The sequence below is a fragment of the Cyclopterus lumpus genome, chromosome 17 (assembly GCF_009769545.1).
Source record: "Cyclopterus lumpus isolate fCycLum1 chromosome 17, fCycLum1.pri, whole genome shotgun sequence".
NCBI lineage: Eukaryota > Metazoa > Chordata > Actinopteri > Perciformes > Cyclopteridae > Cyclopterus > Cyclopterus lumpus.
The window spans coordinates 20346722-20372401 of NC_046982.1; the positions used below are offsets into that span (position 1 = coordinate 20346722).

At 43.3% G+C, this 25680-nt stretch overlaps 3 protein-coding genes across 3 annotated transcripts; 2 read left to right on the top strand and 1 right to left on the bottom strand.

Annotated features, from left to right (window-relative positions):
- Nucleotides 1-2227: 2227 nt before the first annotated feature.
- LOC117746545 (5-beta-cholestane-3-alpha,7-alpha-diol 12-alpha-hydroxylase-like) lies at nucleotides 2228-4378 on the bottom strand. The gene has a single exon (XM_034555749.1). The coding sequence runs from the start codon at nucleotides 4343-4345 to the stop codon at nucleotides 2798-2800; it is 1548 nt and encodes a 515-aa protein (XP_034411640.1). The 5' UTR covers nucleotides 4346-4378; the 3' UTR covers nucleotides 2228-2797.
- Nucleotides 4379-10330: 5952 nt separating this feature from the next.
- higd1a (HIG1 hypoxia inducible domain family, member 1A) lies at nucleotides 10331-12812 on the top strand. Its single transcript, XM_034556406.1, has 4 exons — nucleotides 10331-10520; nucleotides 11150-11230; nucleotides 11384-11518; nucleotides 11667-12812. Exons 2-4 carry the CDS (start codon nucleotides 11155-11157, stop codon nucleotides 11738-11740), a joined length of 285 nt encoding a protein of 94 aa, XP_034412297.1. The 5' UTR covers nucleotides 10331-10520; nucleotides 11150-11154; the 3' UTR covers nucleotides 11741-12812.
- A 1860-nt stretch (nucleotides 12813-14672) lies between these two features.
- ccdc13 (coiled-coil domain containing 13) lies at nucleotides 14673-17494 on the top strand. Its single transcript, XM_034555485.1, has 10 exons — nucleotides 14673-14845; nucleotides 15033-15181; nucleotides 15299-15441; nucleotides 15521-15586; nucleotides 15844-15960; nucleotides 16075-16179; nucleotides 16276-16446; nucleotides 16553-16729; nucleotides 17028-17264; nucleotides 17363-17494. The coding sequence occupies exons 1-10, from the start codon at nucleotides 14673-14675 to the stop codon at nucleotides 17492-17494; spliced, it is 1470 nt and encodes a 489-aa protein (XP_034411376.1).
- The last annotated feature ends 8186 nt before the right edge of the window (nucleotides 17495-25680 follow it).

The following is a 25680-nucleotide window of genomic DNA, read 5'->3' on the forward strand; positions in this document are numbered from 1 at the left end:
CCCCCTTATTGGCAGGTTCCTTTAACCCTCCATATTGGCAGGTTCCTTTAACCCCCTCTTGTTGACAGGTTCCTTTAAACCATCATATTGACAGGTTCCTTTAACACACCAGGCCTAGTTTTGTGATATTGATTATTTATATTTGTTTGGCACGACCACACATGTCCTGTCCTCTCTCACCTTGATTTGTTGAAGTTTAACTTGTGTGTAGGCAACACGCAACACCCCCCAATGGAGGCCGGTCACCCTTCATATTGGCAGGTTCCTTTAACACACCTTATTGACAGGTTCCTTTAACCCCCCCTTGTTGACAGGTTCCTTTAAAACCCCCATATTGGCAGGTTCCTTTAACACACCTTATTGGCAGGTTCTCTTAACCCCCCCTTATTGACAGGTTCCTTTAACCCTCCATATTGGCAGGTTCCTTTAACCCTCCATATTGGCAGGTTCTTTTAACCCCCTATATTGGCAGGTTCCTTTAAACCCTCATATTGACAGGTTCCTTTAAACCCCCCATATTGGCAGGTTCCTTTAACCCTCCATATTGGCAGGTTCCTTTAACCCCCCCCTTGTTGACAGGTTCCTTTAACCCCTCATATTGGCAGGTTCCTTTAACCCCTCATATTGGCAGGTTCCTTTAACCCCCCCTTGTTAACAGGTTCCTTTAACACACCAGGCCTAGTTTTGTGATATTGATTATTTATATTTGTTTGGCACGACCACACATGTCCTGTCCTCTCTCGCCTTGATTTGTTGAAGTTTAACTTGTGCGTAGGCAACACGCAACACCCCCCAATGGAGGCCGGTCACCCTCCATATTGGCAGGTTCCTTTAACACACCTTATTGACAGGTTCCTTTAACCCCCCCTTGTTTAACTTGTGCGTAGGCAACACGCAACACCCCCCAATGGAGGCCGGTCGCCCCCAGTTGCCTGGCAGGCTGCTCCCCTGTGGCTGACACTGCGGCTCATGTGCTTCGTTTGTTTAAATTAATTGTGGTTGTTCTTTAAATAAATGCCTATTTATTGCTTTTAACTCGTCTGGTCTCCATGTTGCAATGTATTGAACATGAAAGGTGGAATGGAGGTGAAACTGTGTGACACACATTTTAAAAATAACGTAATCTAATAGGAGTCCATAAACACCACCAGGGCTTAGAGAACGCCCCTCTGACCCAGTCTCGCGTTGCACATTTTAAAAAACGGCAGTAATTATCGTAGGATGACTAAAGGTTGTATTCACTGCAGGCTTATCACAAAGTTATAAGGCCACTTGTTCCGTGTTCTCAGATTCAGATGTGTGAGCCTGGTTTTGGGGCAGCTGCTAAACATCCGGTAAACAACTTAACCCACCATGTTGTTTTTCTGAAGTTTTCCTCTAGTACAGCACGTGACATGAATGAGTACCAGATGTGTGTGCACGTATGTTTCTGTGTGTGTGTGAGCATGCCACACACATTAATGGCCCGGCGGTGAATGCCCTTTTTTTTTTTTTTTTTTTTTCACCCACATCAAAGCTGTTGCTTTATTTAACATATTAATGAAAATCTTATTTCTCCAATCAGTCAAGATTATTTTGGGCTTTTTTTTTTTTTTTTTAAGTTAAGTGCGTTTTTGAAAGTATCCTTTTAAAGCGTGTAGTTCTGTCTACCATTATATAATATAAGAGGAATAAATAATATAACAACAACAGAGTGTGAGTGTGAGAACATGGCCTCTGCAGCGAAAGAAGAATTAAGAGGTAATGTTACATGTTACAGACTTCCATAATTAGATGTTTTACTAAACCGTCATTTAAACTTCGCTAAGTTTACAGGAGTTTGACCCAGATGAATTGAACTACAATACCCGGCTCTGTCCGGGTATATTCTCAATTAAGTCATGAGGGAAATTTATTTTTTCCCGGATTATGTTCGTGGTTTTTAAACACGTGAATTACATTTGTATATTCAAAAAAATAAAAAATGCAACAAAACTAATTGGTTATGTTTTGGGAACAACTCTATTGGGATAGATACCTGAAAACATCATTGTTTGTTTTACATAGAGTATGTTTGTTTTAAAGTCATGGTTGACTTTCATTGACTGACTGCCCCGTCCACCTCAACTCCCTCCCTCCCCCTCTTTCTCAAAACAATGTTATCAAATGAACCCCCTATAACTAGACCGCAGTGTGTTCCGGTTCATCCCCGGTAAAGATAAAAATGTACTTTGTCTCTACTCCAGGTCTCATTTTGGTAGAATAAAGTTTTATTGCAGCTTGAAAAAAAAAAAAAAAAAAAAAACTTTAAAAACAAGCATTATTGCGCAATCATGTTAACAAGCTAAACATCGTACCCAACCATGACCTTGTGGTGGAACCGGTCCAGTGACGTTCCATGGGTTGTATTCCCCAAACACCAGATTCGCTCACTTGATTGACGCATTTAATATCCCAAGCAAAGCTAGGTGACTCTGGTTTTAAGGTTACACAAACAGAGAGGAATTGAAATAAAGACACCCAACTAGCAACGTGATGACCATCTAACAGAAATACATGTTGAATAGTACCAAAGGAATGGCATCTATGCTTTTTATTTTTATATTTGTGTAGTTCTCATGTAATGAGATGAATTTTAACATCTGAAGCTGTTCATCTTTGACTAATACATTGTTTATGGTTTTTCCTTTAATTAATAACTAGACACTCACCAGTGGTTTCATTGAAAATGATATAATGCTGGAAAAAACATTTTTTTTGTCGATGCTCGTCGCATCATTAATGTGACGATTGAAAACCGCGACGACCGATTCGGTGTTTAATATCTGAGTCTGTATCGGAACTGAACGTCTCTCTGGGGTTGCATCGATCCGAACCCCCACCGCCTGAAGTCAATTTCAGGTATCTCCTCGTCGGGATTCTTCAGCTCGAACTCGAAATAAACCAACATGAGGAAAACGAATTGTTTCAGCTCGTTGGTGGCAAAGAATCGCCCCGGGCACATGGACACCCCGGCACCCCACGGCATGTTGTAGTACTTCACCTTCTTCCCCGCTTTGTAAAAATCTGTTTTCTTGCTCCCGTCCGGGTTGAGGAAGCGGTCGTATTTGAACGACAGCGGGTCGGGGTGGATCTCCGGGTCGATGTGAACGGCGATGTAAGGAAAGACGGCTATTCTGTCGCCCTGGCGTATGGGGTATTGACGCCCGTCCGCCATCTTCAGCGTCATGTCCTGAAGCACCGCCCGGGTGAGGAGCGGCGCGGCGGTGAGGCGGAGGGTCTCCTCGACGACGCTGTCCAGGACCGGCGTTTTCGACAGCATGTCGCGGGTCAGGTTGATCAAAGGGCCCCCCGGTTGCACCTCTTGTCCGAACTCATTCAGGACTTTGACGACCTCCTCCTTCACCGCTTCCATGGCCTCGGGGTGTTTCATGAGGAAGAGGAGCAGCCAGAAGGACGAGGGCCCCGTGTTGCCCTGAGAGGCCCAAAGAAGCACAAACATGTACCTGTTTATCATCGACTCCTTGATCCCCACCTCCTCTTTGGCCTGCTGGATGTCCCAAATCCAGCGACTGATGTTGTCTTTGGTCTTCATCTTCTGCACCGACAGACTGTTCCAGAAGAATCCCATGAGCCTCTCCGCTTCCAACCTTTTCCTCGGTGTCAGGACACCGTAAGCCAGGTTGGGGAAGAGTTGATCATATTTACGAAACTCGTCAAATAAGGCTTCCGACTCAGCCCGGTCCTTCTCTTTGGCTTTCTCCTCACTTCCGTCTGGCTTGTGCGGCTCGTTGCCGTACAGAGATAAGTAGCCCGCCCTGAAAACGATGTTGTAGCTGTATTTGAACAGTCCGTCCTCGATCCAGGCTCTCCGGTCTGAGTTTTGGTCCCCGGAGGAGCCGATGTCGTGCAGCATGAGGTTCTGCAGATTACCCATCATGGATTGCGTCATCACCTCCAGGCCATCCCCTTTCAGGTGCTTGCTGCTGGCAACATGGAGAATGTTGTGTTCGCCCTCAATCGCCACATAACCGAACACCTTGCGCACCAATTGCACGGCGAACTTGTTGAAGTCCAGTCTCTCTCGACTCTCCTTCACGATGGAGCCAAAGGATAGCGGGTCCTGGAGGAAAGTGATGTAAAAGCCTCCCAGCTGTATCGTGAACACGTCGCCGTGCTTTCGCTTCATCCTCTCCAAGAACTTCAGCGTGTTTCTGCGAAACTCCAAGACGTGACCCATCCAAGGAATGAGCCCCTTGTCCAAAGGGGGTTCCCCAGGTCGCCGCTGTCGAAACACCCCGAGAAGGTAAAGTCCTCCAATCAGAGCGGCGAGAAAGCCCAGAATGATCGCGAGCAGCAGTCCCATGTCTGATTTCTCTGACAAGCCACACAGTGATTCTGAGTCAAGGTTCAGATGCAGCTCGATACTTAAACAGACCTTTGCTCCTCCCTTCGCATGTGTGATTGGTTGCAGCTTTCCCGGAACCTCTTACTCAATGCCTTTTATTAGAAGCAGAAAAGAGTGAAATGAGAGTAAGAGGAGGAAACACGAGTAACAAAGTTTCTGCACGAAACCAAATTGAATTACAGGTATTTTACAAACCACGTTAACAATATAACTCTATATAAGATGAAAGGTGAAGATGCAGTACGCCTGGAAAAAGTAATGCATAACTCTGCCAAATATAAATAAGCTTGTTTAAAAAGAAAGAAAGAACATGGCTGAGTGAAGTGGAACGTTCCTAAAATCCCTAACTGAGAAAGAAACAGCGTGTTCCTTTTGTGGTGCTAATGTACAATGTTGAAAACCCCCAAATTATAATACTGACATTGAGAAGTAAAATAACTTTTTTTTTTTTTTGTCTGTTTTTTCTTTAAATGCATTAAAAACATATTCGAGGGGGGCCAGCAATGCATTGTTTCCTCACGTGTTGTTTCAAATTATTGGAAAGGCCTTACATCCATATTTCAGTGTTAAAAGGACAGTGTGTAGGATTTTTGTTGGCATCTGGCACTGTGGTTTCAGATTGCAACCATCTGCAGCCCTGATGAGACTGGGGTAATGCAAATCCATGGGAACACAGTTTCAGATGATTGCACACGACTGCATGAGAAAGGAGCATTCAGGAGTGGGGACAAGGACTTGTATAAAGAGTCCAAGTACAGGCTTAGCTAGGTGAGAGATGCTAAACGCCTGTACTCTGAGAAGCTACAAAAACAGAGCCCGTCCGGACTCTGTCTCCCCCTCCACTTTGAGGCATTGTGCTTACCAGCTGTCTCCGGTGTTCACAGACATCTTCAACACCTCCCTGGAGACATGCCACATTCCAGCCTTGATAATATAAATGCTTATATATTGTTATGCTTTTGTCAGGCTACTCCAGTTCAGAATAACAAATAGAAGATGAGATTTGTGTCTGGGAATGTCTGCTTCTCGAGAATAGATAGCGCCTTATCGCAACACACCCATATGTCATTGAATAGTCTAACCAAGATGATGGCATACAAACCTGTGATGAAATCTGTGTATGTAAAGGCCGGACTTCCTGGTGAGAAGGGGAGTTGTCGAGACTCCATGGTGATTGCAATCACAGCTTGTACTTTGAGTGCGATCAGAGAAATAAATCTACCAGAACGAGAGAAGTTGTTGGCTGAATTCTTCCAAAGGCTCTTCCCATGCAGACGATTTTGAACGACGCTAACAGCCTGCTTCAAGGCCTCCACCAGCATCCCCGTCCCCCCAAAAAAACAGGCCCTTCTCCCTGTATGCCAACAACTGCACCTCCAGTCCACCACGCTAAGTTCCTTGTAGGTGTAAACCTACATGGCTATTAAAAGTTTCTGATTCTGATTATAATAACTGTCATGACCGAACAAAGACTAGAACCCATACGCACGACTCAAGGCAAAGTAACAACAACAAATTTAATTAATTAACTGGAACAAACAAACAGAAAATCTACATGAACAAAGTAACAAAATGTCATAACCTGGTGAGTGGTGAATTTCATGGAAATGGCTGGTTCTCTGGCACAAGAAACAAGACGAACTGGCCCAGGACAAAGGGAGACGCAGACAATATAGACACAGGGTGAGGGCACAGGTGGAAACAATCAGGAGCGACGCAGACAATATATACACAGGGTGAGGGCACAGGTGGAAACAATCAGGAGGCAGACAATATATACACAGGGTGAGGGCACAGGTGGAAACAATCAGGAGCGACGCAGACAATATATACACAGGGTGAGGGCACAGGTGGAAACAATCAGGAGCGACGCAGACAATATATACACAGGGTGAGGGCACAGGTGGAAACAATCAGGAGCGACACAGACAATATATACACAGGGTGAGGGCACAGGTGGAAACAATCAGGAGCGACACAGACAATATATACACAGGGTGAGGGCACAGGTGGAAACAATCAGGAGCGACGCAGACAATATATACACAGGGTGACGGCACAGGTGGAAACAATCAGGAGCGACACAGACAATATATACACAGGGTGAGGGCACAGGTGGAAACAATCAGGAGCGACGCAGACAATATATACACAGGGTGAGGGCACAGCTGGAAACAATCAGGAGCGACACAGACAATATATACACAGGGTGAGGGCACAGCTGGAAACAATCAGGAGCGACACAGACAATATATACACAGGGTGAGGGCACAGGTGGAAACAATCAGGAGCGACGCAGACAATATATACACAGGGTGAGGGCACAGCTGGAAACAATCAGGAGCGACACAGACAATATATACACAGGGTGAGGGCACAGCTGGAAACAATCAGGAGCGACACAGACAATATATACACAGGGTGAGGGCACAGGTGGAAACAATCAGGAGCGACACAGACAATATATACACAGGGTGAGGGCACAGGTGGAAACAATCAGGAGCGACGCAGACAATATATACACAGGGTGACAGCACAGGTGGAAACAATCAGGAGCGACACAGACAATATATACACAGGGTGAGGGCACAGGTGGAAACAATCAGGAGCGACACAGACAATATATACACAGGGTGAGGGCACAGGTGGAAACAATCAGGAGCGACACAGACAATATATACACAGGGTGAGGGCACAGGTGGAAACAATCAGGAGCGACGCAGACAATATATACACAGGGTGAGGGCACAGGTGGAAACAATCAGGAGCGACACAGACAATATATACACAGGGTGAGGGCACAGGTGGAAACAATCAGGAGGCAGACAATATATACACAGGGTGAGGGCACAGGTGGAAACAATCAGGAGCGACACAGACAATATATACACAGGGTGAGGGCACAGGTGGAAACAATCAGGAGGCAGACAATCAGACCAGAGGAGAAACACACAGGGGAAGGAACAAGTTGCCTGAAACAAGAGGAGAGTTGCCTTTCAAAATAAAACAGGAAATCACGAGACAACATGGACACAAGACACGAAACTGATTAATTTAACATCACAGTTTCCTGGACATGACAATAACAAACATTAATTTCTGGCAATATATCTCCTGAAATGGCACACACACACCTTTAAGAAATAGAGTTTATCTTATCTAACCTTCATTTTGGATTTTGTAATGTAAAACGATCACATCACACTAACCTTGACCCCGGCAACAGTTCATGTCTTTCAAAGCCATCTCATGAGATCCTTAATGACCCCGGCTTCATAAAACAATATTATGTGGTCATAAAAAAATCGGAAACTTATTGAACTATAAGAACATTAATTATATAACATGAGTTATATGAACACAATCTATGCACAATCTACACACAACCAGATCTGACCTTTGCCCATTGACATATTATAAATGATATATTGATTACACAAAAGGGGAATAGATGTCCCACCATCACAATGACCTCGTAATAAAATGTCAACTGCATCATTTTCTTTATTCTGATTTTCCACACATTGTGGAAATAAATTGCTTTTTAGATCGAATTCACTCACTTTTTGAAAAGTAGAACATTTTTTAAAAAAAAGAAGACAAAATGCCCACTTCACAAATTGTATTTCAACATAATGTCTGATCTCCAAAGTCTGTTATGTGTTGCTCAGAGAATGTAGTGGACGCGTAGCGCCACCTGCTGGGACGTGTATGTTGTTAGAAGGAGAAAAAGAAACGGGGTGTCATACCGTCCAGACTGTGTGAAACCTATGACCTATGAGATTCATAGAGATATTAAATTATTGTTTGTAATGAGGCTAAACGTATACAGATGTTGATCGTGATTCATAAGCATTGCACATTATAGAGTACAAATTGTCCATGTGTGTCAGGTTTGAAAGATATATCAATGGATCCAATTTAGTGTGAATTATTATCCATTATTATTACCATTATTATCTATTGTGTTATAGCAATTTATATATTTACCCACATTCATTTATTCGGTATGGAAGCTACGTGATGTACTTAAATCATTGGTAAAGGTGGAGAAATGGGTGTTGTTGTTAAGTGGAGCTGAATCTCATCACGGGCCACAAAAGGAGAACAAAAGGTCAGTGCAAAGGTCAATAAATCACCAAGCAGAACAAACTGATACGACCAGGTCCGACCCGCTGAGCTGGAACTCCCTGAGTGTGTTTTAACTACTCAGCTGATAAGTAACCATCACTTTGATCATTATAACTGTTTCTCTAAAGTCAGGAGACTCGTTTTAAACTCATAAATAAATAAAGGCCATAATAACATGCAATGGACATACTTTTAAAGTCTGTGAATGAAAAGCATGAATAAAGGATATTATACAAAGAGTTGTTGGATCTGAAACTATGACAAATCTTTCATTTATTTCACACATGTTAAAGCCTGATAACTTCATATGTGTGATGTTGTAGGTTGCACACAGGTAATATTATACATATGCTGTTGCACTGAGCCTGCCACCAGTTTCTAATAATGGTAATTATATGATAATACACTCGTATGAAAATATGAATATGTGTTGGCAAAATAAATATTAGCTTACTGTTTAAGTGTAAAGATAATTGAGTGATTCGTTGTTTTTTTGCACTCTACTTTGGCACTTGCAGTAAATGGAAAACTGAGCACTCTCACCTTCGCTACTGGTGAGCTAATTCACCACAGGGTGGAGATGTTTTCTTTATTTAAAACAATGACAGCATGGCTCTGGGCCTTTTCCTTTAGAGCAGTTCTCTTATTTCAGTGTCGAAAATACAGTATGAGGTATGACACTGTACAAAACACTCTCAAACAAAAGGAAAAGAAATATTAAATGAGTTTATTCAATTACGTTTGTTAAAAGGTCGTCTGGAAGATCAGTGGTGGTGGTTTGCATCACATCGGGGGCCTGGGACATGATCAGTGGGACCTGATAGTCCATAACTGAATAAATGAAATGTCACATGCTCATTAGGGCATCAAAAGAGGGAACACAATGCAGACGTTCTAAAAAAACACATGGCAAGTTGCTATTATTAAGATTGTTATTACATACAGACTGGCAGACTGATGCTACCATAATTCAAACTGTATATGGATACTATCTCTTTGATTGTATAAAAGCAATGACATATTATCATTACTATCATATATATTTCAATGCATTTTGTATTACAAAAAAATAATAAAACATTGGGTGCAAACCAGATGCCATATGAATTACTTCAAGTAATTTAAAAGTGGGTCATTAATTTTTAAAACGTGTCCCATCAATACAGATGATCAGAATGGGATCGTTTCTTGTGACGATGTACTGAACCGGATGCTGCACGTTGCTGAAACGTGCAGCCGCAGACGTCTCCACGAGCACTCGTGATCCGGACCGTCACGTCATCCCAGAGAGCCACACAGGAAGCAAGAGGACTCACTGTCACCTCCATCCACCGTCGTTTAAATACCAGTAAAGCGGACAGTAGCATAAGGAGAGATCATATAAACACGTAAACAGCGCGGCAGTATACGAATATGTTGCTTGACCATTGAGGATATGTTCGTTTCTTTATAACACCTAATATTGTTATATTTAGCTTAGCGGTGTGAGAGGATTTCTTTGTTTCATTGCGAAACAGACGACGCGCCCGTCCGATCGGCCGATTTATCGCACATTTGTTTTCGTCTTTGATTTTGTAAGCACATCTTAAAACGGATGCTGCGTTCATGACACATCGGATTTATTACAACCAAACTCTCCGGTCGCACTGTAAATCAATCCCGGCGCTTAACGATAACAGTGCCCGTGTTACATTATGTTATGGGATGTCCGGCTGACGTCAACAGTGCGGAATATGTTTTTTACCAGTTTACAATTTGACAACATTTAGCTACAAAGCCGGATATAACTATTTTTACGATTTTCTCCGCACACCTGAACACATCACAATCGCGATAACCGCTGCTGACGTAAGACCTGCGTACGCCGGTCGTTACAGAGGAAGCCGGCTCACTACTTCCTCCCAACTTACACCCGACCGGAGGCTCTGAAGACCCCCCCAAAAAACCCTCTCTGGACCACCTCCCTGCTGGCGATTTACACAGCGACGCTCCACTTCAACAAGTAAGACTTATGCGGAGAAATGGAGGTTTTTATGGGCTGTTGAAACGAGTATTCACTCGCGGATGTTGTATTATGTAATGTCTATGTGTGTGTGTGTGTGTGTGTGTGTGTGTGGGGGGGGGATTTATATCATTTAGAAATCAGCAGAGTCGGCATTGATCAAAAGTGTATGTGCCTCACAATATTCAGAGTTATTTAGGCCCATAATGGGACGTGTGTCCCCCCCCCCCCCTCCTCCATGACCTCTGAGCGGTTAACGTGGTAGTTAGATAAAACAAATATACAAATATATATACATATAATAATAATAATAATATAATACAAAATCAGCTTGGAGCACGAATTTAAACAATGTTTTATGTTGTCGGGCCACACATGTTACACTTGTGACTGATCATAGAGAAAACATTTAAATTTAATTATTTGTTAAATCTGTATTACCCCCCAACCCCCCCCCCCCCCCCCCCCCCCTTGATTTGCTCAATTAATCTACTTAATATTTAGTAAATACTAAGTGAGTATATTCATACAGTATGTGATTTTTAAAACGTACAGCTAGGATTTCGCAATCGAGGGAAGTCGCACCTATAACTTGCCTAACTTGCCTTTCCTTTTCTTTCTTTCTTTAGTCGAGATGTCGTCTTCTTCGTACGAGGAGAATGAGTCCAAGTTCATGCAAAAAGCAAAGGAGAATCCATTCGTCCCAATAGGTGAGTACACCTTGTGACCTCATGGAAAAACAAAGTCACATTTTAGGTAACTGGTGTGAAGCCGTTCCACTTTTAGTAAATCATCCATGTAAATTGATCTGACGTTGTTGTTGTTGTTGTTGTTGTTGTTGTTGTTGTTGTTGCTCCCTGCAGGAATGGCCGGCTTCTTTGCCATTGTGGCGTACAGACTCATGAAAATGAAAAGTCGGGGGGACACAAAAATGTCCGTTCACCTGATCCACATGCGTGTAGGCGCTCAAGGCTTTGTGGTGGGAGCCATTACTGTTGGTACGTTTCTTATTCGATCTTATAGTTGCATCATTTTATAGTGAGATGCTTTCAAATTTTTATTTTGTCTGGATACATTATGAGCATTTTTACTTCTCAATGATGCGTCATTGTGTAACTTAACCCTTTTTTTCCCATTTGTTTTCAGGGGTCCTGTATTCAATGTACAACGACTATATCTTAAAGCCCAGAGAACAACAGAAAGCAGTGGCAGACAAGTGAACATGGACCCTTATGCATCTTAATATTAAAAAGGATCTATTTTTTTAGATACTTTGTGTCTGCACACGTCCCCTAAGCAGCTTGGTATAACTTATTGGTTACACTTCTTATCCTTTAGGTACTATACCAGAGGTGTGTGTGTGTGTGTGTGTGTGTGTGTGTGTGTGTGTGTTGCTGTGAGCCAGGTGGTGTGACTGATTGGTTTGTTGGTGCCTATTTGAGTAAGATATCAAAAACTAGAACATGTAGCACGTCATTTTGAAAACAGTTTGACTCGCCTAAGACCAGGTTTTTAAAAATATCCACCAGTGGCCGGTTTTTATTTTGTGTCACAGCGATATATTATTTAATGTAAAGATGTTTTGCCAACATGGAAAAGACTTGCAAAGGGCATCCCAGTGGTTTGAGGATGAAGATATGAAAGGCTCTGACAACACGTAATAAATACATTTGCGATTTCCTTTTTATAGCCTTTACACTTCTTCTTTTCTCCTCATATTTGTATAATTTATCTTGTGGCACACATGGGTCCAATACAAGTCTCCATGACACGTATGAGATGCACCCAGGTAGACCTGTAGACTGTGCAATAACCTTAATATCATATAGCTTACTTTATGAAATGCTTAAGAAAATATGCCTTGTTAAGTTATTCACAAATTACTGTTGTTGTGTGCAAAATACAGGACATGTTCATTTTTGAAAATTTCTTTGTATTGTTTTCTTTTTCTTCGTGTCGTAATTTTGAATTTTGTTGTGTGTGTTTTTTGAAACTTCCCCGAATTGCACTACAAATATGTGTTTTGACTGTTGAAGCAATGGTGACAGTTTATTATGTGTGTATATAAATATATATACATATATATGTGTATGTGTTTGTACACATAGCTTAAAACTAATACAGTCCAAAACTAAAGCCTCCATAATCACTTGAAACGGGTAAACATAAAAACATTACTCTATTACGGTTTTAAATTATTTAAATACTAAAGTGTACTTAAGTGTAGAGTTTATTATCAATTATTTTTCTTGTATGTCCAGAAATTCCAAACAATAAAACCATAACACATTTTATAATATTGGAAGAATTGCTTGTCAAGCAATTCGTCGCAATTTGTTTCATGCATTTAATGGTTTATTAAACATTTTTTTATCTCTGCCATCAAACAAAACTACGCGTATGTTTGTGTTTTACGCTTTAGAATACTTTTCTTTGCGTGGTGTCTCGCTCTAAGGTCTCATCCACTGAAGATGCTCCACAACGCTGAGTCACTGTGACTTTGGACTTCCTGTGAGGGCTCATGCTCAGAATGCTATTTATCAGATTTCACTATTGTTTGCCTGTTTCTATTGTTCTGAGTCTTGGCCACTCCCATCCTGATATTCAGCAAATCTATATTTAGGTGTTGCACGTACACACCTTTACCAATTAAAGGCAAGGCAAGTTTATTTGTAGAGCACAGTTGGACAACAGGGCAATTAATTCAAAGTGCTTCACATGAAAGCATTAAAACATAATGCAAAAGAAAACAAGAAAAAAAAAGCAATAAATAAATAAAATGCAGTAGTGAGATGCAGATAATTGATTGATATCCTTGAATCTGGTTCAATTAAAGGCGACAATCAGAAAAGTCTTCAATCTGGATTTAAAGGAGCTGAGGGTCTCTTGGGGGTCTCAGCAGACCTGCAGCTTTCAGGGACCGCGTTCCAGATATAAGTGGAGCAGGAAAACGGAACGCTGCTACTCCGTGTTTAGTTCTGGCTGTTGGAACAGGAAGTAGACCAGTCCCAGACGACCTTGAGGGGTCGGGATGGTTCTTAAGGTCGCAGCGGGTCACACATGTGTTTAGGCCCTGAACCATTGGGTGCTTTATGTTGGACAGGAAGCCAGAGCCAAGACCTCAGAACTGGACCGATGGGATCCAGCAGTCTGGTATTTTGATAGAAAAATTGATAAAACAAAATGAGTGTTCTGTGTTTGAGTGAGAACCTCTGTTGTTGTAATATTGGACGCTGCTCAATAATAAATTATACATATTATACTCACACTACGAATGGGTCTAAGCTTTCAAGTTTTATAAGATTTTCTTTTGCCTCAAGGTGAATTTCTTTAAACAAATCTCTCCTTTGCTGAGGTTTCCTTGGGCGAAACAAGTTTAATATTATATATACACATATACACAGAGACATCTTACTGATTAAATATCTCTATATATATTTAAATGTAACTTTAAATTCAGCATGATTCTCCAATCATCCACGTATTTCACCTTAATTGATTGCCTATATTCTCCTCATTTAATTTATTAAAAACTATTCTCACCATTAATAAACAACTTTATTACCCCGAGAGCTGACGGGTGTCCCCCGTTACTTCCCGAAAAGGCTGCATTCCTACTCTCGCGAGATCTCGTTTTCCAAGCGTCCCGAAAGTGCCGTTGTTATGGAAACGGTGGCGACGCAATCAGCGAGAAAGCTGCCGCACGGTCTCTTTCAACCTCCGGTGCAAAAAAAAAAAACAAACAACCTCTTAATGAACGAGTTTACAGGACACGTGACCGGTGAGCTGGTTTCTCTTAATGCGACCTTAATGTGTGCTGTACTGGGGACGGAGTGGGAGCACTGGGAAGTATGGCTGTCAATCAAATTATAAGGAACAACTAACATGTTGCATCACGACTAATTAACCCTTCTGCTTTACAGCCATGGTATCCAGGAAGATATTATATTCATGCAGGTTTTTAGACTTCTGCTTAAAGAAATATAAGTTATATGGAGATAAGATTGATAAGACACAGTGTATGTATTCGCAATATGGATTTCCTCTGTCATTGTCACCCACTTTTACAAGTTGATTTGTGCTTATGAATCATATATATATATGCATATATATATATATAAATATATATCTATATATCTATATATATAGACGATGGAGCCCGACGGTGAACTGAACGACCTGCGGCTTCAGTTCAAGGCGCTGCAGGACCAGCAGGAGAAAAGAAGAGCGGGCAGGAAAAAGAAGAAAGAAGAAGAAGAAGCAGGCGGGCCGGATGATTTGGACCTCTCTCATCAAGGTGTTCAGGGAGACGATCTCCAACACAGGTGAGTGTCACGAAAAGGGCTCAAATATATATACATGTAATCCATCTTTTTATTAAGATATGATGTTAATAATCTTTTTTTTTTTTTAAGTAATGAATCACTCATTTTGTACCATCTCCATATATATATATATATATATATATATATATATATATATATATATATATATATATATATATATATATAGACTGCTACAGGACGAAAATGAGAATCTGCTGGACCGGCTGAGGGAGCTGAAGGATGAGAACGGTCGTCTCTTCAAACTTCTGAGCGAGAAGGACTTTGAATTAAAACACCTGAAGAGGAAGAGAGAAGAAGAGCGACTGGTTTTAACAGGTATACACCACACCTTTGCACCACAGTGTATATATACATATATATATATATATATATATATATATATATATATATATATATATGTATATATAGATCCATCCACTCTCCCATTCTTAGGCACGTCAGGCCTGGCCGGTGACATCGCTGCCACCAAGATCGTTGAGCTGTCCAAGAAGAACCGAGAGCTAACGGCCGAAACCGAGCGAGAAAAGATGAAATCCAAGCAGAACGTCAACAGAGTCAAAGAGCTCGAGAAAGAGGTAACGGGAGGTTCACGCTTTGGTTTTTTAAAAACTGCACACGTAACAATTTAATAACCAGAGGCGTGTTGTTCTGCAGCTGCAGGTGGCGTCGGTGCACTGTCCGCCCGGGTCAAAGGTTAAGGGGTCGTCTGAAGATTGCGAGGTATAACACACAATGTGAAAATTCATTACTTTTTAAAATATATTTAAATATATTTTTGATATATATATATTTTTAAATAAAATTCATTACTTTAAATATTTTTTGAAGATATTTTAATATATTTTTTAATATATATTTTAATATATTTTTTAATATATATTTTAATGTATTTTTTAATATATTATTTTTGAATAAAATTCATTACTTTTGATAATTTTTTGGGATGCCGACTGCATTTCCGCCTGTTTCACAAAAAGCAGGAAAATCCGGCGGTGAAATCTCTGCAGGACAAATTAGCCGCCGCCCAGCTGAAAGTGTCCGAGTACCGGAACCAGGTTCAGTCCGTCAAACAGGACTTGAAAGTGGCTCAAAAGGTACGGGACCTTTTCTTTCTTCTTCTTCTTCTTCTTCTTCTGCCTCAAGAAATCGTCACCGCGACATTTGCGAATCCAAAACATGACGCGCCGCATTGCATTGTGGTCGTATAGGTTTTGACCTGTGAGCTCGGAGAGGAGGTCAGCTTTCAGCAACTACTGAGCTGCCCGGGGAGCTTCAGAGGTCGCGCGCAGCAGATACTGGCTCTTCAGATGAGGGTAAGCTCAAAACGGTAACTTAAAAGTCACAAAGTGCTTTCCCAAAAATAGGGTTATCGAGTTATTAATGTAAGATGCCGGGGTATTGTGCAACAGGTGCGGGATCTGGAGCAGCAGCTGAACATGTCGACCCAGCGAAGGCAGCCGAGCGTCCCCAGCGGAGAGGACGAGTTCCTGGGCATCGGGGCCCTCCAGAAGACCCCTCCGCAAGACCGGAACCTCAGCTACATCCGCACCATCGAGAAGGAGAAGAGGGAGGCGTTTGAGGTACACAAAATGATTGTAGATGGATTGAAGGAAATTCATTTTGCTGACGAAGGCCCTGCTTTTGTTATTTAATTTTTTTGGCTCGCTCCCACGACCCCCGAAACAGAGGATCTCGGTGGACTACGAGGCCCTCCTGAAGGACCACGAGGACGCGAGGAAAAAGCTAGACGCGTCGAGAGCCCGGAGCAAATCTCTGTCCGCCGAGACGAAATCTCTGAAGGCCCAGATCTCTACCCTCCTGGAGAAGGGTCGCCACGACGATGAGCTCGTGGATGCTCTGCTGGTAAAGAGAGAGACGTCATATACTCGGTGCACCTTCTATTGTGTGTACATTTATACAGAGATGTCTAGAGCATGCTTATTATGGGATTATGCACTTTTTAAAAGGCTTTGGCAGCCTTTTTTGTGGAGCCAAAATTAATGGATTTTTATCAACCACAGACAGGTTTTATGTATATTTCATATTGAAGCTTTCTTAGTGAGGTAGATATATGGTATATTAACGACATAATTCAGTTCTTGTTACGCAGACCAAATAAGAAGACTTAAAAAAAAGGCCCTCTGCAATAACCGCCTCTCAGAAGCAGCAGACTCGGATGCAGGAGGTGCTGAGTCGGCTCGGCCGGCAGCAGAACGCGCCGGGCGAGGAGGCCCGGCAGCAGCAGCAGCAGCAGCAGCAGCAGCAGCAGCAGCAGCAGCAGCTGGGCCGCGAGCCTCCAGCGCACGCCGCCGCCATCCAGAAGCTGCAGCACGTGGTTGCTGAGCGAGAGGCCAGGGTCAGGGAGCTGGAGGAGGAGACCCGGCGGCTCCGTGTCAAGGTGAACACGTTCAATACAATCACGGAGGTGACCTCAGAGATAATACAGTTTATATTTTATTGTCCAATCAAACTTTTCAGCATCAGTGTCCGTTGCAGGAAGAAGGCGCGGAGAGGAAGTCCAGCCTCAAGGCGGCTACGTGCAGTTCAGGATTCACGCCAGAAGAGGGAGACATTAACAAGGGAATAACATCTTCAGGGTATGTGGGATATCATGGCGATTCTGTATGAATGCAAATCAAAGTGCAAAACATTTTATCTGCAGAACGATCCGGGAAACGTGGAGGGAAAAACCTGCTATCTGCACTTTTTGAATGTTTAATTGTTTTAGTATGTATTGGATATCCTTAACAAATAGCATTCTGCAAGAAAACTGCACATTTTATTTTTTGTATTCTCAAAAAAGTGAATTTTTTCAGTCAATCGATATGATGTAACTCAATGCCATCGTGTGTACATCTTAAACGTATCTCCTCTGCTTACCTGTTACAGTAATACATCCTGTATGGCAACATCAGGGTTAAAAATCCACTCTGGCTATTCTGTGAATTTTAGGTTATTGAATTTGGTCGATGCCTTCGCAGTTTCCCTCCCCGAGATCGCATTTCCTATGATGTGACTGTCTGTTCAACTCGTTTCAGTTCAATTTCTAAATTTGGCCATAAACTGGTGCTGCCCGCCGTGGGAAGCGGCATCGAATTCAAGTAAGTGCACATCAAGCTGCTCCACGTGTACTATTCCTGGTGCGCACATCAATTTCACGTACCGCAAATGTGACGTTGAGATGTTGCGTCGTTTGGTTCCAAGGGGCCCGAGCTCTCCAGGATGTCCACACTCTTCAGCGGATGTGAGGCGGCGTGGAGAAGGACCGGCTCCTTGAGGTGGTCCACGACCCTAAGAGACAAAGTAATATGCACTCCCATGTATTAAACCGTCCGCGGGACAGCGGGTTCGTTGACATGCAGGTCGTCAGACTTTAACTTAGGTAACAGTTCGCGTGTTGCAGCTGGTTCTTGTCTTGGCATCAAAGATGTCAGCCGTCAGAACCCTAACCCTGGAAGTGTCACCGTGCGTGAGACCGGGACGGTGTTAGCAGGTCTGAACCCTGAACTCTTGAGATTCACGTGGCAATTATTTCCATTTGGTTATTTTTGAGATGTCTGTGTGTGTGTGTGTGTGTGTGTGTCACATGGCCTTTCTAATTAGGACTGAGGGAATGCTGCGCCGTTCAAATATTCTATTAATTTGTAGTCCATTGTGAAATCTCAGTTCAAGGCCGCGTTTTTGCTTTCTGAGCATTAGCAGGTTTGGTTCTACGAAAGTTATTTTCAGTCATTATTTAAAAAGTTAAAATCCCGGCGCATGGAATCCAAGGGTGTCTTTGACAGCCCTCAGGCCAACTCAGTACGGTAGTTATAAACTCACTTGGGAGCGGAAACTCTTCTTCATTTCAATCACATTATTATGTAAAATGTGATTGTGTCACGTCAAACGTTCACTTTACCAAATGTTATTCCATGTAAGTGAGTAAGTATCTTTTCCTTTGTCTCCGTAGTCACGTCGTGCCGTCAGCATCCAGAGGAGTCGTATTGTTCTTCAGCTCAATTCTAACTGAACAGGAGGTTTTATGGGAGGCGGAAACAGAAGAACCGGGAGGAGTGGTGACGGAGCTGGAGGAGACAACGTTTGATCCCAGAGTATAAGGACTGTGCACGTGTATCAAAGGAGGGGAAACCTGCGGCTCCCGAGGTCAGTGACAGCGTGACGTGACGATGCCGAGCAGGTTTCAAACCTTTATTATTTCTTTGCAATTCAAGGACTCGATGTCACCCATCTCTCTCTCTCTCTCTCTCTTTCTCGCTCGCTGCTGGCTGTCACGACCCCCTGTGCATGAGCAGTGTCCCTCAGGGTGGCCGGGAGTTGCCGAGCAACGGAATAGACAAACTAAAATAAATAAAAAAACGCTGCCGCTGTACGGACGTCTCAAGCATTATTTAATATTCAGCCGACGAACAGAAGTAATGCTGCTTTTGCCCATTCCAACGTCGTGTTGCCTTATGTTTATGATGCTCATGTATGTTCTGGGACCTGGCCGGTCCACCCCCCACCCCGCCCCCCCTGATGAGACCTGCAGGCTCTCTGACAGCGCGGACTAGACACTAACCAGGGGAACCAGGCTGGTTCCTGCTCAGCCTCACATCCAGCTGAGCCCTATACCTTCTCCTGTCACATGTGACAAACAGCAGCCTGCAGGAGGCGGGTCCTCCTCCTCCTCCACACAGAGACATCTTACTGATCTCACCCCCCCCCCCCCCCCCCCCCCCACCCCCCATTTAACCTTCAATGACAGATCGCGTCGGTTCCTCGGTGGAACCCCTTCGAGCGCGGAGCTCCTCAGCTTCAGCCTGATGGCATCAGACAAGCGTTCCTACCGACGACAGAAATGTGCGACGCTGATTTTTTTTGTCTTGCTTGCTGTTTTTATAAATGTCAGCGTCACGTTTGATTAAATCTATGTATTTTCCCCCCCTCTGCCGGTGACCTCACGTGCATCACAGGTAAAAGAGAGCGAAAACAAATGTTTTCGTAAGCTAACGGAACATCCAATTCAATCAATGAAAAGGGAAACCACGTCTCCACCACATGTTTGTAATGTATTGTTTACATTCACCGCCGTGACCTTCTTTTCTTGGGAGTTTTGGAGTTGTGTTTGGACCCCAGACGGTTACACAAATGTGTGACAGGCCAAGCCAAACAGTCATGTTCCCCCCAAAAAATATAACCTTCCTTTCAAATATTACCGCTAATCATTTCTGACTCAAGCTGCACAAACTCCTGCACACGCTCTCTCGCCCCTATAACACACGTATGTACAGCGCGGCCATCGCAGCTCCTTAATCCAAAAAGGTTGTTCCTGGATAATACGCAGTCTTCTACATTCATACTAACGTCCGAGTTATTTTCTCCCTCCCCCTCCTCCCGCTCCACATCACGCTTAATTTAAAAAAGCATGGCTGAGTTAGTGTGCTGCTTCAAAATACCGCACTATTTCTTCCAGTACCCTGTGGGAGATTGGCAGGTCCCCATTGGACCGAGCGAGAAAAGTGCCACAAGACAAAAATATCAGAGTTTGGGAGTGATGAAGAAAGCCTTTATGCTCCGAGTAACAAAAAACAGCCTGTGTTGAATACCTCCATGGATAGAAGGTGAGGCACCCTTATGTTGTAGAGTGAGATGTGTCATTGGAGGAACAGATGAGATGTCATATGTCACACATGCACGGCCGCCAGATATATAGATAAATATGTGTATATCTATATACATATATATATATGAATAAAATGTAGCAATGTGCGTCAGAAAGGGTGATGATGGAGCAAATGCTCGTCGTGGTCCCTAACGGCATCCAATTCCAGTGCAAATATGTAATTGAATGTCATGTTATTTGATTAAAAAAGATATATCTGTCATAACACAACCTTGTTTTTTTTGTACAATAAAGTGCGATCTGAAGCTTTTATTCTGGGTGTTATATCGCCAGCTATTAGATGTTAATTCAAGATCAACCGCTGCATGTCCAGCGCTCATTTTTCTGCGCGGTTTCAGTGAAGAAGAAAAAAAAAGCAACGTCGCCCCCTTGCTTGTTGACTTCGGTCATTAAAGAGTGTCATCACTTTCAGGTAAATTACGCTCCACCAAACAATTTTAATATGGTTTTATGTAGCTGTATTACGCAGAAAAAGGTGTAGATTTATTCCAAAATGCCCAATAACCCACCAAACCAAACACAAACTTATGTAAACACAGCGTACGTAAACAGCCTCACCTATTTGTCATTCCAGGTTTGAATGACTCCTTTCTCCATCCTTCTCCTCAGAGGTATTCCCTCGTTCTGGACCAATGCTTCCTGCAGACCATTGACTGCATCCAGAAAACTTAAAGTCAATAGCGGAGCTGTGAACGCAGAGGTTAAAGTTAGCCATCGGTATATGAGGGATCTGTGAACTTAAACTCCAGGCCAGAAAACGGTTTGTGCCTCTATGAGTCCATTCATCTCCCAGCGCCTCTCATTTACATGTAATGGAAAGAAAATAAACAGCGGTGTCCTAATGTGCTCATTTACAGTAAGTAGAAATAGAGTAATGAGCCGTTATCTTCGCTCAGACAGCTGCGAAGCCTTCTTTTCTTTTTACAATTGAAATGTTGATCAATGAGTGCACAAATTGTTGCTGACAATAATATCCAATAATGGGTATCAAACGTCGTCTTTGCTTGCAGTTTTTTTTTTTTTGCCTGGTCCAGTGTCAATACTGGATGCTTTTTTTGTTTATTTCAGCAACATGGCGTCACTAGATGGCAGTGCGGTTAGTCGAGCCACAACATCTGATGTGTTTTCCTGTTATTGTCCTGCAACAATGCGGTTATTGTTACGCAATAGTGTTTTTAGTGTAGGCTTAACATGTTGTACAAAGCAATGCTGTGGATGCTGTATCTCTCTATTCAACAGAGTCCATTTTAAAATGCCATTATGATGACGTTGCGTGTATAAATCAATTGACTACGAAAGAAAACGTGATCTTCCTGCTTCTGAAATGCATGTGGCAAATGCAATAATGACCGAGTAGCAGTGTTCTGCATGTATTTGAATCAGACACTAGACAAAAGAATACAAGGATGTATCGTGGTTGGTGACATTGCTAGAATATTCTCGCTGTGAGAGACGTTGTAAACAACATCAGCTTCTGTAGAAAACCCTCCATCTCACATCTGATGACAGTCCTTGCAGTGAAAGAGAAGAAGAAGAGGATGCTTTATTTTGAATTCAATAAACACTATTCCAGAGCTGGATGTCTGAATCATTAGTTGTGGAGATCCTTTTTTTGTGTGCAGGTCCCTCGAAGAACACCGTGTCTTTTGAAGTCCCATAATGCCTTCTGACACAAATAGGATCACCGCCTCTGGAATCTCCTTCCTTGTAGAGATGGCTGCTGTTTTTTTTTTTTTTTTGGGGGGGGGGGGGGGGGGGGGGGGGGGGGCTTTGTAGTCTTTACTCAATCTGATAGTTCACAGTACAGAGAGACGGAAATAATTGGGAGAGACGGAAAAGGGAATGACACATGCCACCTGAAGCCACCTCGACGCCCCCCCAGGAGGCCGACAGAGAAATGTCTGTTTCACGCTTTATGAATATTTACGTTGTCTGACGGCACAATCTCATACTTAATCTATGTATATTATGTCTGCACGGGCTCATATACGTCTTCATGCAGAGCGCTAATTAATAAGGCGATGAGCAATCATATATTTATCAGACCCCACGAAGAAGACATTCGGTAGAGAGCAGATCTCAGGTCAGGTGTGTCTGCAACGACCCTCGGCTGTGACGCGCCTCGCGCTATACCCGCTACGCTCTCGCATTAACCTGCGCAGCGTTCTGCAGCGGCTACGTGCTGAAATACAAGTAATAGTTATTATTAAGGGGCGGGGGGTGGGGGGGTGAATTGGATGCCCTGCTGTATTAAAAATTACAAATAAATGTCATGAGAAAACATTATTACCAATCGTTGTTTCCTGACACTTCTCCGTGTTGCATTGCTTAAAAATTGAAAGCCAGGGTATAAATAGGAGCAGAGCATTTCTCAAGGAGATTTGACGACAACAAAGCAAAAACCCGAAGCTTTGTGCAACACAGCGGGCTCTTTTGTATTCCGCCGATGTCGTGCTGGTGTCGTGATTGCATCCAACACCTCTGACAAAAGCCAATCACCGGGGGCTAATACGGACTAAGGCCGAGGGCAAGGGTTCTCAGTACCACCGAAATAAACCTGAACATTTGTATAAAAATCACCCATCAGGGAAGTCGGATTCAAGAATGCTAATGCATGTAAAGTGTGTTCACCTCGGTCAATACGTGTCATTATTACCGGGGACAGTCGTGGTTGTCTTTTATTTGGAGAGCAAATATTTAAAGAATGGTTTTGGGGGCAAAAATGGAACTGTGTCGTTCAAGCGTCGTACCCCGAAAAAAAATCATCGGTCCGCAGGGTGTCATTTAAGTCAGGAGCAAATCTCTCAAATGAAATGATGCTGGCTGTGAACATCGACCTTGGATGAGCCACGGAATTAGGAGCTTTCTGAGGAGGAGGAGGAGGAGGAGGAGGAGGAGGAGGAGGAGGAGGAGGAGGAGGAGGAGGAGGAGGCAACAAAAGCTGAAGGTGAATAGCCTTTCATGTCTACCTGAGAGGCTGGACATGAAAGGCTCGGTCCATGCGTCCTTCACCCTCTCAGTCGGCAAACATACGCGTACCACTTTCATCTACTTGTACATAATAGCTAAATGTTTGTGTTTACTCTTGTGCAGCTTTGGTGTCCTTGTTTTAGATTTGTGGTGTGTGTACCTGGCCAATAAACCTGATTCTGAATATTTGATGTTTTTCAGCCCGAAACTTTAGTGTTTCCAGTTTTTGCAAACACGCTGGATGTGTAAATGTTGGGATCATAGCTTGTTTCTACTGCCCTCAAGTGGCCAAAAAACAAACAACTACTGACAATGTTGTGAATAATGGTAGTTTGAAATAAGATTATGCAATGTTGTGCCTGACGGCTGCTCCGCTGGGTGGTTTATGAATTAAGATTTAACAAGGAAAGCATAGTTTAAACATAACAAAGACATGAACAACATAAACTGGACTTAGTCCAATGCTTTTCCCTCAAGTTTAAACATGAGCTAGCAATGAAGCCATCCATCCAATGTGGTATGGCTTCTTACATTGATTTTTGTAATATTTATTTAACTGTGTAATGGAAATGAGTAAATCAGATGTTTTGACTAATTATTCTAATTATTTTTAAATTGCACACTCTGCCCCACGCAGTAATTGCATGTCACAGGGATCTTCCACAAACTGTGAGCGTAAGTACAAACAATGGCTGTGTTAGTTGTGAACTTCGTGTGGATACTTAGGGGGGGGGGGGGAGGCCCTGAAGGGAAGTGCTGTCAGTGTCGCCTACTCGCCACCTTTCTCGCTAGATTTAACCACTTTTGTAGCTACTAGCTACTTCATTCAGAAAGAACGTCAGGCTTGTTTTTTTTTATTTTATCCAAAGTGACAAGTTAAGTGCATTCAACCACGAGAATAAAAACTCACAACAAGAAAGTACAATTTATTCAAGAAAGCCAAGCTACAAAGTGCTAGAAGTAAATGCCATTTAAGTGATACTAACGTTCTTCTTCTATCTAGCTTGTTTTTGTCCGAGCTCTCCAGTGAAAGCAGCCTCGTACCGCCAACGTGACAACAAACTAAAAACACCTTCAACCATTCACTTTTATTTCTGAATCATTCTAAAACATCAAATCTGACTCTACTACGTTTTTTTTTTTTTGCTCTTTCCTTCTTGGGGTTGGATGCACATTGAAAACGTTGGATCCCATGACACCTTTTCGGCTCTCCACGTTCTGCCACACACAAGTGAGAGAGAGAGAGAGAGAGAGAGAGAGAGAGAGAGAGAGAGAGTGAGAGAGTGAGAGAGTGAGTGAGAAAGAGAGAGTGAGAGAGGGAGAGAGGGAGAGAGAGAGGGGGAGAGAGAGAGAGGGAGAGAGAGAGAGGGAGAGAGAGAGGGAGAGAGAGTGAGAGTGAGAGAGAGAGAGTGGAGAGTAGAGAGAGAGAGAGAGAGAGAGGGAGAGAGAGAGGGAGAGAGAGTGAGAGTGAGCGAGAGAGAGGAGAGAGGGAGAGAGAGAGAGAGGGGATGAGAGAGAGGTGAGAGTGAGAGTGAGAGAGAGAGAGAGAGTGAGAGAGAGGGAGAGAGAGAGTGAGAGAGAGTGAGAGAGGGAGTGTGAGAGAGAGAGAGAGAGAGAGAGAGAGAGAGAGAGAGAGCATTTTGTACACTCACAGATGCTGAGGCCATAAACTCGATGACGCTCACAGCCATTAACTTAACGGTCCTGCGCACAACCTCGTGCCCCCCCCCCCCCCCACACACACGCACACACCACACACGCACACACACACACACACACACACGCACACACACACACACACACACACACACACACACACACACACACACACACACTGTGTTAACTGCCTGTCCCCAGCAGGATGAGCTGGCTGTAAACCACACCAGGTCTATTGATTAATTAATGCGCCCTGTAACTGCAGGTGTGGCTCTCTGCAGCTTCGGGCTGCATGCGAGCGGTGACAGCCGGTGTGCTCTTTGGTGGGTCGACGGCAGCAGAGGAGCACACGACTGAATATGAGAGGAAGCCGACAGCCACGCAGTCACCATTAATCACCCCGGGGGGGGGGGGGGGGGGGCATTGTGGTCCTGTCCTCTATATACGGCGCCAGGCAGGAAGAGAGGAAGAGGGAGATAAAGGGGGAGGCCAGGGGGGCTGCAGGCAGAAGGAGGAGGAGAGG